Here is a 15977-nt window from a genome sequence, read left to right on the forward strand (position 1 = left end):
GAAATCCAGATGGAATAATTTTCAGTGTTTACTGCTCTCTCACCCTCAACGTAACAGCTAAAACAATTCCCTTATGGATTATAGAATCATTTTATCGAGCAGCACGCTTCCACATTACTTTCATTCATTCAGACTGATAGATGCTGTAGATCTAATTTAGTAGAAGAATTGAACTGTCTTCCCGGTAAGAAGGATGGCTAAATACGATAACTACTAAACCAGGAGCTGCTAGTAAATATATGTAACACCTGCAGTTTCAGACACCTCAAGTCATCTGTTAAAACTTGTTTATTAGTTAGAAGTCCACTTTGTCATTGCAGCCTGTCTGTTTTCAGACCTGCCACAATTGCAGTCTGCTGTGCCATAGAAAGCCAAGATTTATGGCTAATGTCCAAAACATCACTCTCCATCCAGGTTGTGTTCCACCTGGACGCCTGCAGTCCAGAAACACAACTTGAGTGCAATTACCAGCCAGCCACACTGACTTCATAACAAAACAGCATAATGCAGGGTGACTGCCACACTAACATATGTTTATATTATAAAGTGCCACTAATGTATAATGACATGATTTCAACACCTTGATAAATAACTTTGCTTGTTTATTGGAGTTTGGTGCCTTTGGATAGAAATTACTCAAAAAAGCAATAACGTAGGACATGGAAATATTAGCATTACCACTGCTTTCAGCATAATCGACAATGTAAAAAAACAGAGGGAAATACCCACTTTAGGGAAAATGAAAAACAGAAAGTGTATATGCTCACCTGCTCTTTTTCAGCTAAGTGAGAACAGACAAAGAGCAACACTGTGAGCATGTCAGAATAATTCTGGTTGTTGGACCTGATGGAGCTCAGTTCTAAGACAAGGTCTTTTAGAAATATTTGTATGTCTACTACACAATTTTGCTTATAAAGTTAATGTGTTAAAAGCTTAAGGAAACAACTAAAAATTGCTTAACAGGGTTGAGACAAACTGCTATTTAAAAGGTGCTATTTGTTGAAATGGGTCTTTTAGCTTTTGCTTTTGGGGGGTTTATAACATGTCTATTAGCTTTAAAGCCTACATGTAATTTTCTGAAAATGGACCAAAACTGTTGATGACTTTTGATGACTATTTATCCTGCACTACAGATTTGTGTCCAATTAGTATCTAGAATAAGAATGCCCTGCCCCCAAAAACCACTTGCAATTGACTAGCAAGTATGTTGGCTGTGATATAATTAAAGCTTATAAATTGCAACAGTAGGATTCTGTAAGTAAAAACCCCATTCATTTACTCTATAGGGGAACTGAGTTTTAGATAACTTTTAAATCCTTAAAGACAGATTTACTGTGAGCTATGACATTAATTAATGATATATGCTTTTATTTAAGCCATCATTCTGCATTATGCCAACTAATTCTTTAAATAATTGGGTTTAACAGTGGAATTCCTGGTGAAAAAATATGTTACCCATGATTCTGCAGAGAAATCTGCAGAGCTTTGAAACAAGCAAATCAACTACTAACTCAACTACCCAAACCATGTGTTCAACTGCTTGTTAATGCAAATATCTAAGCAGCTAATCTCATGACAGCAACTTAATGCATTTAGGCATGTAGACATGTAGACATGGTCAAGTCAATCTGCAGAAGTTCAAATGGAGCATCAGAATGGGGAAGACAGTCGATTTAAGTGACTTTGAACATGGCATGGTTGTTTTTGTCTGAGTATTTCAGAAACTGCTGATCTATTTCCATGCACAGCCATCTCTATGGTTTACAGCGAATAGTCCGAAATAGAGAAAATATTCAGTGAGCGGCAGTTCTGTGGGCAAAAATTAATGTGGATCCCAGAGGTCAGAGGAGATTGGTCAAACTGGTTTGAGCTAATAGAAAAGCAACAGTAAGGTATGGAAGGTATGCAGAAGAGCATCTTTGACTGCACACGTCAAACCTTGAAGAAGATGGGCTACTGAATCAGAGGACCACAGTGTACGCCATTCCTGTCAGCTAAGAACAGGAAACCGAGGCTACAGTTTGAACGGGCTCAACAGTATTGGACAATAGAAAATTGGACATTGGTTGCCTGGTCGGACAAGTCTCGATTTCTGCTGCAACATTTGCATGGTAAAGTCAGAATTTGGGATAAACATTATGAAAGCATAGATTGATCCTGATTTGTATAAACGGGTCAGGCTGGTGATGGTGGAATAATGTGGGGGATGTCTTCTTTGCATGTCTTCTTTGTTGTGGCTGACCATGTTCATGACCACAGTAACCAACACAACATGCCATCTCTCAAAGCTCAAGTCATCTCAAACTGGTTTCTTGAACATAAGTTCACTAAACTTGAATGGCCTCCACACCCGATCTCAATCCAATAGAGAACATTTGCAGTGATGAAACTGGAGAATTGCTATGTATGTGCATCTGGCAAATCTGCAGCAACTGAGAGATGCTATCATGTCAATATGGACCAAAATCTTTGAAGAATGTTTCCAGCATCTTATTAAATCTATGCCAAGAATTAAAAGTATAGTTCACCCCAAAATGAAAATCCTGTCATTAAATAATTCACCCTCATATCGTTTCAAACCCATAAGACCTTCATTCATCTTCGGAACACAAATTAAGATGTTTTTGATTAAATCCAAGACTTTTCTGACCCTGCATAGACAGCAACGCAACTGCCACGTTCAAGGCCCAGAAAGGTAGTAAAGACATCATTAAAATAGTCCATGTGACATGAAGCTACGAGAATATTTTTTGTGTGCAAAGAAAACAGAAATAATACTTTATTCAACAATTTATTCAAATATCTCTCTGTCCTTTTAAAAACAGTGTTCTTTACTTCATGCCTCGCAACGAAAATGTCTTCTATTGCAAGATGGTGTCATTTTGTGTCACACCAAGCTCAAACTTCTCATATAGGCCTAAACAGAAGGTTTTGTGAAACAGAAAGCAGTTCATATGTACCATTTGACTAAATAAGGCATAGAGGACTGTCTTTGGACAGCATGGAGGACAAATGAGGCTGGGAGTTGCCTCAACTTTCCATTGACACGTGCTGCGGTTGGCAGCAGCAGATTGAAGACTGAAGATGTTTGTGCGAATGATGAAAGACAAACCTTAAGACTTATGTTTTCTGAGAGTCATTTAAAATAACAGTCACCATTAATAACTTTCTAAGCTGCTGTTTGATGAAGCAAACTGAAAGCAGTATATATATTCACAGCCTGGCAAGAAAATGCTATACTTTTCTCTTTCAGTTCTTTGGAACATCTTCAACAATCTTACTCATTCGTTTTTCTATTTACATGCTACATTTTCCTAAACCTTTGAAAATGGTTCAGTCTGGCAACCACAAGGTTGCTGGTGATGAATTGAAATATTATGGTGACCAGAAGTAATGTCTGCCTTTCTACGCCCACCTTTTCCTTGGCATCAGAAGTGAACGTACGGATGAAGGGAAACGCTAAAAATATGACGCACAAATTGAATATATTTTGAGTGGAAGGAGCTTTTTAGACTCTTTCGGCTTGCCAAACGAGTCTTACAATTGGAGCTATTAGACAGAAACCTTATATAAATAAAAAACAGTAATTTCAAATAACATTAAATTAATATCTGGACTACTGAAACACAAACTCCTGCTTGTTTCCGCACGCTTTGCATTAACGCGAACGTGATGTGCACGTGAATGAGTGATTTGATTTATTACTTCTGACACATCAACAGGACTAATAACGTCTCACTCTAAGCACAGCCACCTTCCCATTTTTCATATAAAAATGACAAGTCTCTTCCCAGTGCATATTTCACAGAAAAGTGACAGAAAAACAGCACAAAAGAGAGCAAACTGAACATTACAGGAGGCTGACAGACAGTAATGAACAATCATTATGGCAGATGAGATGTCAGATGGATCAGGAACATGTGCTTCAGCACAAGCGGTATTGAGTAAATAAAGCTGTTTCCACAGCAATGCAGAAATTTTGTGCTGAGTGAAACTTTTCCTTTAAACATGGATTCTGTGACATGGATAGCTTTTGGATGGTATTTTAGTTAAATATACTGTAACTGGTTAAAATAACAAGATTGCTATTGTAATCCTCATATAAACAAGAATTTTTGCACCTAGAGAATTGCTGCCATTCATTGTACTATACATACATGCCAAAACTCCATCAGTACAAGTCCAAGAAAAACATTTGCTCATTTGAGTTACAATAAAACCAATGTTGCATTCTCTTACTGAACGTCAGGAAAACCATAACAAAGTTTGCTTCAGGTGTGTACCATATGTCAAAGGTTTCTTAATACAACAAGAACATCCAATTTCTGAGATCTTCTCCAGAGATTCCCAGTTTCTGGAAAGCTGCTGGTATGTGTGCATTAATATTGAAAGTTAAGGAAAGATTTATGATGAAAGTCTTGAAAAATGCATTGTGTAGTTTTCTAATATGTTCTGATTATTATTATGATCCTGCAGACTCAAAAGTTACGTCTTCTTTAATGAGATTGAGTACTGTTTTAGTTTACCGAAACAACTCCATATTAGTGAAATGAGGAAATACCTTTAAATACAGGAAACAGCCCAGATATTATAGCGCTGTCTATTTTGGCATTCCTGTGCGAAGGAATCTAGGTCAAATAAGACGATGAAGATTTTTTTTCTCCCCAAATGTAGAAGGAATAAAGCTGAGAATGAGTGAATCCAAAAGATTAGTTTCTGAAGAAAATTTGGCATCTGGTAAGATATTCGTTTCAGAAAACCCCAATGTGTAATAATTGATTGATTTATTATTTTTAAAGAATGCAGTATTTATGTTTTTTGAGCATGGTATATAAATGCATGCATCCACACACATTGTTATAATTTGATAGTATATTATATCAATATTCTTCACATGTATATTATATAATAAAATGTTATATAATATTATTATAAACAAATTAGTAATTTTTTTTATATTTCTATGTAGCTTTAATTTTTACTGTTACTTTTTCATATTATTATTATAGAATTTTATAGTGTATTTTATTATAATATACCAGTATTATATTATATATATATATATATATATATATATATATTATACATATAAATTATGTGTATATATATCATAAATATAATTAAATATGACATAAATATTTAATATTATAATATACAAATATTCTTAACCCTTGTGCATCAATAAAAAAGACTTACACTTAGGTCCTTAGTGGACAAAAATGTCCATATAAAAAAAACGGTCATAAAAATTGGAAGCTTGGGAGCACAGACTTAAGTTTGGTCTCATTTTAAAGAAGACCCATGGCAGATTATTGCTGAAGTAAAAAAGTTTAAAAAGTGAAACAAAAAAAAAGTTATACAGGTTTAAGTTTATGAAAATGATTTATGAACAATATTTAATATCCTATTTTATGAATATTTTATATATGAAACATGTTTAACTCTAAACCTGCTAGAAAATCAAAGCCATAAATCTAAACAAGTTGTGTTCCAAATTTGAGGTTGATATCTCAAAAAATGAGCTTTCAGTCAAATTTTGTTTGGGCGCAGTACCAAATATTCCCCATTAGATGTCAGCAAAATTCTGCTGGTGCACATGGTTGGATTTGTGATTTACAGTAGAGTTTCTCTCTCTCAATTTTTACAAGAACACACACGAACACACACACAATTTGTTATGGCATACATACAAACCACACTCTGACATCTATACCAACACACCCACACAATTATAGCAGCATTATTTTCCAATTGGCTCTATAATATGCAGAAGCAGAAAACAGGAATAAAGCAAGTATTTGCTTTATAGACCCTTTATAGACCAAACCTGAAAAAATGCCACCATCTGGTAAAAAATTGTAAAAAATTAAATTTTGAAGCCTTGCCAACAGAATGAAAGCCTATTAACAAAAGTTGCATCAGTTTACAGTTAATCGGCACTGCGATTAAAAATAGCCGTTTTAATGGGTTTCAATGGGGACATGTTTGTCCAAAAGGTGCTGAGTGTTTCACTTTTTTGTACCTAGTGTAAAATAGATTTATTAAAGGAAATGAGGGTGGAATATTAAAATTCCAAGAAAAATAAAAAACACACCTAAGCCAAAATTTATGCAGTTAGCATTAACACAGGCAAAATTATAAAAAAATAAAATGGACAAAAATGTCCATAAGGGTGCACAAGGGTTAACTTTCTTTTTACATTTAATTTTTTCAGTGTTAGTTTTAGTCATTTTAGTACTTCAACATTTATTATAGCAAGTTACTTGCCAAAAACAATTTCTATAATTTATCAAATATTTGCCAATTTATCTAATATTTAAAACATATAATTTTTCTCTATATAACATATCAAAACATATCAGTTTACATGGTTGACAGTTAAGGTTACAGACTGTTGTGAGCACTAGGGGTTGTGTTTCTCATTCACGTCACCACTGACCTTTCTCTGTTTATAAAATGGATTTAATTTCGCTTCTTTTTCCATGTTCACACATGAGCCGTTGTCAGTACCCACGGGGAGGTAAAAGAGTCGCTTTGTCTTGATGAAATGGCAGCAACGGCCACCCATGTTTCTGCCAAAACCAGCCAAGATTCAGAGCTCCACAAACTTCACCTGTTTTATATTAAACCTGTCAGATTAAATGAGTGAGCTGATAAAGTGCTGCGAATACAGTGTGAGCCAAAATACACGCCTCTACCCCCTCACCGGCCCGAGTTACCAACTGATCCCATGAATAAATGTGTACGGCCCGCATACAGTGACAGCTTGTGAAATGAAATCTGGTCTGAAGTCAGCAACAGATGCTTGTTAATCAATTAATTTCCCTTTCAGTTGGATAATTTATAAAGCAATAAACAATACTGGATAAACACCATTTAATCTAATTTCACAATCACCACTTGTTGCATGCATGAAAACAATTCATAAATTACAGAAATAAATCAAAAGAACTATATGAAGAGTTTAATTCCTTAAGTGCAGGTACATACATCTTAAGTCCTCTGTAGCGAATTTCTCAGAGACTGTATATGCCACAGTTTTATGTCTGGATGCCCTGAGCACATTCAGGGCTTTTTAGAGATATCAAATGTTTGGAGGTTTGACCATGACAAGTCCTCTTCCTCGGTCTTTAAAAATGACTGATATTGACCAAATGATCAAATTTAAAATTGTTATGGAAAACCTGTTAAATCTATTATTATTTAAATCTGAGTAATTATTAAATTGTTGTTATTAAATTATTAAATTGTTTGTTATAAATAAACATCTCAGGAAAAAGTTACAAATCAGAATGTGTCACAAAAGAGGTTTCATACAAATCTTCAGTACAGGACACCAGGACATACAGTATATTAATTAGGCATTTTGTGGAGACACAACGAGTCAATAGGAAACGAAATGTAACGAAATCCTTGGCTGATACACATTGTGCTGTAATTGTTTGGTAAATTCGAGGGGAGCAGAGGATGCAGACAACCAATGAATTGTTGATTCTTGTCTGAGGCCCATAAGGACCAAACCCTTCACAGGCCCAGCAGAACAAAACAGCCCAACAACAACCCTAACAAAGAACAGCAGAAAACCACTGAGATCTAGCAGTTCTCCACATCACACCACCTGCAAACCGCTTGCCTGCGATGACGTCAAACACCGAAACTGAGAACGGCAGAACTTGTGTGATAGAAGATGCCGGTGAGCGTTTTTATAAGTAGCACTGACATTGCAGCATTAATACCCTGATGCTGTTCTTGCATGACTTATTTTGATGACCAATTTTGAAGTCTTACTATTTGAATTCATAATTGATTCCAATCTTCAAACAATTCATTAGGCAGAGCATTGTTAATTGCATATAAATATTTATGACCTCAAGAAAGCAAACTAATTGTGTCCCTGGAGAAGGTTGTTTATTGAAGTGACATGGCACTCTGTGTGCTGTATTGTCTGAACACTCAATTTCACTGCTCCCGTGTAGTGTTGTCTTTATAGAGTTTGGATTTGTGTTTCAAGGTCAAACATTTCTGTGCAAAGGGAACAGATGTAATACACAACATACATACACAAGTATTTCTGCATAAAATCTTCACACAAACTTTTTACACAGAAATCCTGAATCATCAAGAGGTTTACTCAAAATGTCCTTTAAATTTAATGTGAAATGTAGAGGCAACTAAAACAGATGGAGCCAAATGAATCACACAATTTTTTTAAATTTTTTTTTAGAAACAACTGATTTGTTTATCCAATTAAAACAACAACAACAAATTACATTAGTAAGTATAACCTGTCCTTACGACAATTTACCATGGTTTTACTACACTACAGTTAAAGCATGGTAACTACAAATTAACCATGGTTTTGCTATGCTAACTATAACTTAACCATGGTATGTGTAGTGAAACGTGTTACACAAATGATAATCAATACACCAAAAAAATATGGTTACTACACTTTATATATAGATATATTGGCGATCGCCTCATTAAAGGGATAGTTCACCCAAAAATGAAAATTCTGTCATCGTTTACTCACCCTCAAGTAGCTCCAAACCTGTATGAATGTCTTTTTTCTGCTGAACACAAAGAAAGATATTCTGAAGAATGTGGGAAACAGAGCAGTTCTGGGGCACCACTTACTTCCATAGTATTTTTTATTTTTTTATTTCCTACTATGGAAGTCAATGGTGCCCCAAAACAGCCTGGTTACAAACTTTCTTCAAAATATCTTCCTTTGTGTTCAGCAGAACAAAGAAATTCATACAGGTTTGGAACTACTTGAGGGTGAGTAAATGATCATTTTTGGGTGAACTATCCCTTTAAGAATAATCTAGATTCATCAACAATATAAGAACGAGGGTTAGTGCAAATATAAGTGCATACGCGCACTAGAAAGCATTTATTGATATTTATTTCATTAATTTAAAAAAAAAACAACACCTTTTTGTTTCAGTTTTAGGCTGGCCTGCCGAGCATCAGGAAAAACAGTTCACGAAAAAAGGAATAAAAAATCTTTTAAAATTAGCCAACATTTGAGAATTCTGTGCCAGTCAACATTTGTATATAGGCCTATAAAGCATATAAAGTTAGCGTCCAAGTTATATATGAAATCCACTCAGGCATAAATAGTCAAGTTATTCATGCGAAGGACGTGAGCTCAGCTCAGTGACCATGTGACAAGCACTGACATGCACTAACTGGACCCTCAGGTTTCTTACATGCATCAAATGTAACATTGCCATCTAATGGACAGTAGCTGCTGTGACAGCTGACAGTGCAGGTGTTTGTCATCTCTGTCATGTTTCTAGAGGACAACAAGCAAAGTTTTTTTTTCTATGATTTATGATATTTTGATTTAAGAATGTCTGACCAACTAATGTACAGTAGCATCCAACAGCCAAAAGCAGCAGGTAATTAATTTATTGGCAAAGCTCATATTAAAGAATAAAATTGAATGGGCTTCATACTCTTACTATCTGACTAACTAAATAAATAAAAGGGAATATACTGGAAAATATATTGTGCTATACAGGAATATATATTTTCTTATATGGGAAAATAGTGTTTATATTTTTCAATATACTGCAATGTATGCATGGATCATGTATGGCTATATATTGATACATATAAAAATATATAGCAATAAAGACCAAATTTGCACTACATTTTTACATGTAATAGCTTTATTGAAACACTCGATTAATTCATGTCTCTTTCATGAGTTAATAACACACTAATAAAACATTCATAAACATTTAACTCACTTTGCATATCACACATTTCATGAAAATATGTGTGATGTGTTTAGGAAAAAACTCTTATTGGAGACATGACAACAAGGGTGGAAAGATATATAGATATTTTGAATATAAATATAGCCTATCGAATATAAATAAACACAAATATATGAATATATATCATGGTTATCCACATAAATGTGTACATTTATTGAACACGTGTGAACATATATATGTTCAAATATATTTATACACACTCAGTACCTTATTTATGTATCTGTATGAATTGTATTATGGAATATAAAATTGCATACATTATATTTAAGTTATGTAAGTGCCACATAATTTTCAATACATGATATTAGCTTGCTTATGTATTATTCAATATATTGTAATATATGAACACAATATATTATTTGTTTTTTTTTATCAAATAAATAATTGAATATTGATTGTTCATAACTAAACATGAAAGTAAGAATTTTTGTTCGTAATCCTAGATTGTGAATGAAAATAGCCATCTGTTTAGAATATGCTTTGAGCTGAGTTATCAACCATGATCAAACATGCAGTGGCAGTGAGTCTTGTGACATTTCACATGCCGAGTGTGTAGTTGTGTGCATGTGTGAATGAGTGTGACAGTTAGAAAGCAGTTAAAGTGTGACAAGGCACACATTTTTTGACAATAAATCCCAATATAGCACAGCCAGGCTGTGATTAATAGTTTGGAGTTCACACTACACAGTGAAATGTGTGATGTTTATTCCAGTGGAAGACTTTGTTCCATCTTCGACGGAAGCCTTTATTGTCACCTACAGCTCTCAGACTCCTCATGCATGGAGGGTTAGGTTTCGTAGAGCTTTCATTTATTGGTGAGTTACCTATGTCTTCAGCACAGCTAAATTAGTTCAAAGGCAGCTGGGCTGCTAAAGTCTGTTACCTCAAAAGTGAAGGTCAAAGAAGCCCTCAAACCATTTCCTATTCAACAGTTATGAATAAATCATAAATATGACACCAGACTCCTCAGGGTGGACAGTGGAGATTTCATTTTTTATGCATTACAGTAAGTGGAGGGCTTGCAAACAAAGTTCCTGTGAAAGGTACTTCATCTGAGGTTGCATGTCTGTTGCGGAAAAGGATGATTGTGAGAGTAGAATGCAAAATGATCTTCTTTCTCAATAGACAGCACTAGACACATGGCAAGGTATTGTTGCTTTGTTAATATCAATATAATATAGAGAGTTTCAATTGCATGCATTAATGGATTTTAATGTAATATCTCTATTCATGTTGGTTGATTTTCAACACAAGTCTTAATCATTATTCTCAATTTTCACATTTTTCATATATATATATATATATATATATATATATATATTATAATATATATATTTTTTAATAACAAACATTTTAGGTAATATAGTATGTCCATCTTGACATTGCTGACTGCAAAAACATTAAAATGACTTTGATTCAGAAATTTTAAGCATGTTCATTGTATATGCATGAAATACTTAATGTTTTATGCATGCCTAATGATTTAATTAAAAAAGATAGTTTTATCATTTTTAAGTTTTATAATTTAATAGGTAAAACATTAGTGTCATGTCATTGACCCATGGATATTTTATTATTTATTTATTTATTGCACTTATTGTTTTAAATAAAATGTGTTATTCGAGTGACAAATATTTGCAGCATCTGACTGAGTTTATTTTAATGTAATTTTCATATAGCCAGGAGAAATGGAAAAATAATTGAGAAGCAGCTGCATAATGTTGTGCCTCAGAATAAACTAAACAAATGAGAAATGACAGCTTTCAAATTACCTATAGTTCCCAATGACCTTCTTCTTCCTTTTTTTTTCTTGTGGTGGTGGAATTGATGTATGATGAGAGAGAGAGACAAACTAATAAATATTTATATTTATATATAATTTTAGTTATATCATCCATATGGATTTTACGCCTTATCTATTTTACTATATGACTTTTTTTGTATGAGATCTTCATCCATATAACATCTTTCACTGTCATGAGAGATGCAGAAATCCGTCTCACATGTGTAACTGTGTCATCAGTATCTAATGGGGTTTGGCATTTTTCCACAGGCAAAAGGGCGTCTCTATAAAGCAGGATTAGAGGAGGAGGCTTTTGCAGGCATTTTCAGCATTTGTGTCAGTGGAGCTACAGCACGCTCTACATCTAATGTATGAATATAACATCCCAGACCTCTTTTTTATTTTTTTCTCATTTGCTTTTGATCTGCTTTGATCTTTTAATCCCAAGGATCCAATCAACAAAACAAATCTATCATCCACTAGTTATCAGCACCCTTTTGGATAATACTCATATGAAAGCAAAACTGTATTTTGCTAATGAATGAAAATTAAGTCTTACAGATTACAGATTTCACAGCACATGTATCTGTTAAATATAAAACAGTTGGAGTCTTATGTTTTTTGGGGGGTTAACTTGTCAGATTACTTAAAGCATGCTATGTTTGGAACATTTTGGAATTAATAACAACATGCAATCTCACACAACCTGTCATATTTCATATTTTAAATTTTGTTTACAAAAAATAAGACCTATTTTTAGAGCCATTAAGTATTTATCACGACGTTAGTTTAGACGTTAAGACTGATAATCCCCCAAATCCAAATCTAGTAATACATGCTAAAATAATGAATGAATGAATGATTGAATGAATGAATGAATGAATGAATGCATACATAATTACTTTACAATACAATGTTAGCACATTTTCTTTATTTTTTTGTATATTACTTAGGATATACAGCTGTTAAAAAAGAATATTAAAGAATAATTAATAAAGAAATATCATATTTAATTATTTCTCATAAATAAATATATAAATAAATAACAAAAATAAATTCTTGTGATCACAAGGACTAACAATTAAATACACAAAAAACAAAATTATAAGTACATATTTATGTGTGTGTGTAACTGGTAGGGAGTTTTTATTTTATAAACATTTTTATTTTATGTATTATTGTTATTATTGTCATATTATATTATTATTAGTTCTATAGGTATACAGATGTTAATTTTTGATATTCACATCTAAAGGAAATTTCCTGTGCCTGTGTGAAATGAAATAACATATTCCCAAAAACATAAACCCACAATATCATTCATTCATTCATCCATTCATAAATAAATAAATAAATAAATAAATAATTTGATAACTGATTTCATTTTAAGCAAGTGAGTAGTTGTCTGCGTCCACCCCTCTGACAGTCCTCTTATGGTGCATTCCAGGAAGCTGCTCTCTTCGCTGAATTAAATCATCTGATGCGCGCGCTGTCTCCCCACTCTCGGGTGGAATGAGCGGTTCTCGCCGGTTAACCGAGCAGCAGCGGCAGCAGCGGTGGCGGCGGCGGCACTGAGGCAGGCTGCTTGAGGACTGAATGTCGCACTGACTTCTGAGGGGACTCGCAGCCGAGACGGGGACGAGGACAGAGAGGCTGTTAGGATGGCTTCAAACTTCAACGATATAGTGAAGCAGGGCTACGTGAGGATTCGGAGTAAGAAACTGGCGGTGAGTATAGTCAGTATCTGCTGGACGTTGCTGTGTGCTCGGTCATTTTAGGGCATCTCTATTTAAAAGGGCTTGATCAAGAACACGATATCTACGTGCACGAGCAACTCATGCTACTTTTAGTTTTTTTTTATGGCCAGTTATTTTATTTTTCAACATATTTATTATTCAGTTAGCTTAAAACCTGCTCTGATGTAATCCATCTGAACAGGTAGATAATTATTAAACAATAACGATAATAACTGGATTCCTGGTGCTTTGAACAAGTGTGGATTGTTTCAAATGAATTTTTACCATAAACAGAGTAGGTAGCCTATTTGATTGAAGATTAAGTTTATTACATTTTTAAAAGTTAATCAAGAATCTGCTGTCTTCAGTAGTTTCTTTGCCTATGTATGAGAAGACACATTAGTCAAGTCTCCAGATGCAGCATCATCTGTTTATTGTCCTCCTGATTCTGCAGCTGTGAATAGAGCTAGTTCTGTAGGTCATCAGGGCTCTGTGATACAGCAGGTGGATTCATCCAACCAGGAAAGATTAATACATTCATACACAGTCCTATGAAATGCCGATTTTAGTTTTATAGCAGGGTAGGAGATTTGATGAGAATTTTACAATTACGAGAAGTTTTTTTTTTATTAAATTTGTTTTGGTGAAAGAAAGCCCCTAACTGTAGCTGTGCAAAATACAGTGCGATCCAATATTAATTTGATCTTTACACATTATACACAATATGCAAAACAAAGAAATCTTTATGTATATACAAAATAAACGTTTTTTTTGTTCTTTTAATTTACTTTGAAATAAATAAAAATGAATAAAAAATATATAGAAATTACTCATTTTTATTTAGTATATGAATATATAAAATAAAAAAATTGAAATATAGAAATGTACACATTTCTAAATTTGTTTTTCTCTTATTTTACATAGAAAAAATGTATAAGTTTATTCTGCTACTACATTATATATATATATATATATATATATATATATATAAAATGTACAGAGTAATTTCTATACATTTTTATTCATTTTTATTAATTTCAAAGTAAATTAAAAGAACAAAAAAAACAAGTTTATTTTGTATATACATAAAAAATTATTATTTTTGCATATTACATGAATGCTATATATATATATATATATATATATATTGCATTAATGTAATTTACATATTAGCCAACTAATAATAAACAGACTATTTGTCAGTGTTTTCAGAAAAGTATGCCAGAAAATTTTTGTCAAAACTTGATGTCATACAAATGTAATTTTTTTTAGCAATAAAACAAAATATAACCAAAAGTTCTAATCAATACACAATGTCTTAGGAGTGTTTGACCATAATGGTTTGTGTTCACCCCTAGACACAGGATATGAGATAAGAAAGTGTATTTCCACAGATATTGCTTCCATAGTGTGAGCTCACCCTAAATGCATTATTTGAAGTGCAGCTTCATATTGCGTGTTGATTTTTATTGGTTCGATAAACTTACCAGCTGTATTTCAGATATACATTAGTCTGTAAATAAACAGTAGTGGTCACTACTGAATTGAAACACAGATAAAGAAAACTGCACAGTGATGCCACATCTACTGCATTTATTCATGACTGCAGAGCATAGAATTACTATCTAACAGTACTGTGAGGAAATAAAACCACTCTCATTATTTTTCCATTATGTGTGGTATCTTCATGGTCGCATTTGCCATTAATTGAACAGAATGAATGTGAAAAAAAGAAAAATGTGTAAAAGCATGTTAGTTAAGTTGCTTTGAAATCCGTGTAAAACCTTGTAATGTGAATTTACAGTTCAGTGCACCTGACATTAACTGACCTTCTCACATAGACATAATGCCCTTTGAACCCACGGACTTCTGCACCTTTGGCATTTTCCCATTCGACACATATCTATGCATAAATAAAACCGAACCTTTAGAAATGATATAAATATTAGTGATAACCATCCAAGCAAAAACAGCAGAAATTTGATGTTTAAACCTTTTACTGCTATTTAAAAAGCCTCTATTACTGGTCTTTATCAGCCATTTGTAGCATTTTGAGTGTAATCTGTTCATCTGATAAACTATGCTGATGAAACAGGCAGCTGCTGCTTTGAAGACTGCTTTAGAGGGAAGAACTACTTGTCTCATCAGTGCTGGCACAGTCTTTTTTTTAGTGCAAGTATCATGTTTTGAACAGCAGGATCAGTTTAGGGTTTCCCTCTGATGTCTCTCTCTGTTCCTCTCGTTTTCCCTCTCTTTCTCAATCGCCTGAGACCTAGACATGTAATGCAAATGAAAAACTAAATGGGGAAAAATTACTAATACAAATTAAGTCATTTTTGACAGTTTCCACGAAAAGAGTAAGAAATTTCTTTTTTTTTTTTCAGTGAAATGGTCAGTGAAAGCAGGTACTTAACCTCCATAAAATGTTGATCGTACAGCCAAAGAAGGTCAATATTGTAAATTTCTATTTATTTTATTCATCTAAATTAAGCTTTCACTCAGTAGGGGCGAGCTATAGTTTGGGATCAAATATTTATTTGATAATTTTTTCATTTAATTACATGATTTACCTCTTGACTGTGACAATGAAAAAAAAATTATTAAATTTATTTATATTTTTTTAATGAATTAATATACACTACAATTCAAAAGTTTAGGGTTGGTATG

The 15977-nt window shown here is 33.4% G+C and overlaps 1 protein-coding gene across 1 annotated transcript in view; it reads left to right on the plus strand.

Moving 5' to 3' along the window:
* Positions 1 to 13073: 13073 nt before the first annotated feature.
* LOC306864966 (docking protein 6-like) overlaps positions 13074 to 15977 on the plus strand; it is a 69854-nt gene continuing 66950 nt past the window's right edge. The window contains exon 1 of the mRNA XM_079409288.1: positions 13074 to 13301. Within this exon, the coding sequence (XP_079265414.1) occupies positions 13236 to 13301 (66 nt within the window). The 5' untranslated portion in view covers positions 13074 to 13235. The remainder of the gene's footprint in view (positions 13302 to 15977) is intronic.

This window comes from Barbus barbus (genome assembly GCF_936440315.1).
Source record: "Barbus barbus genome assembly, chromosome: 46".
NCBI lineage: Eukaryota > Metazoa > Chordata > Actinopteri > Cypriniformes > Cyprinidae > Barbus > Barbus barbus.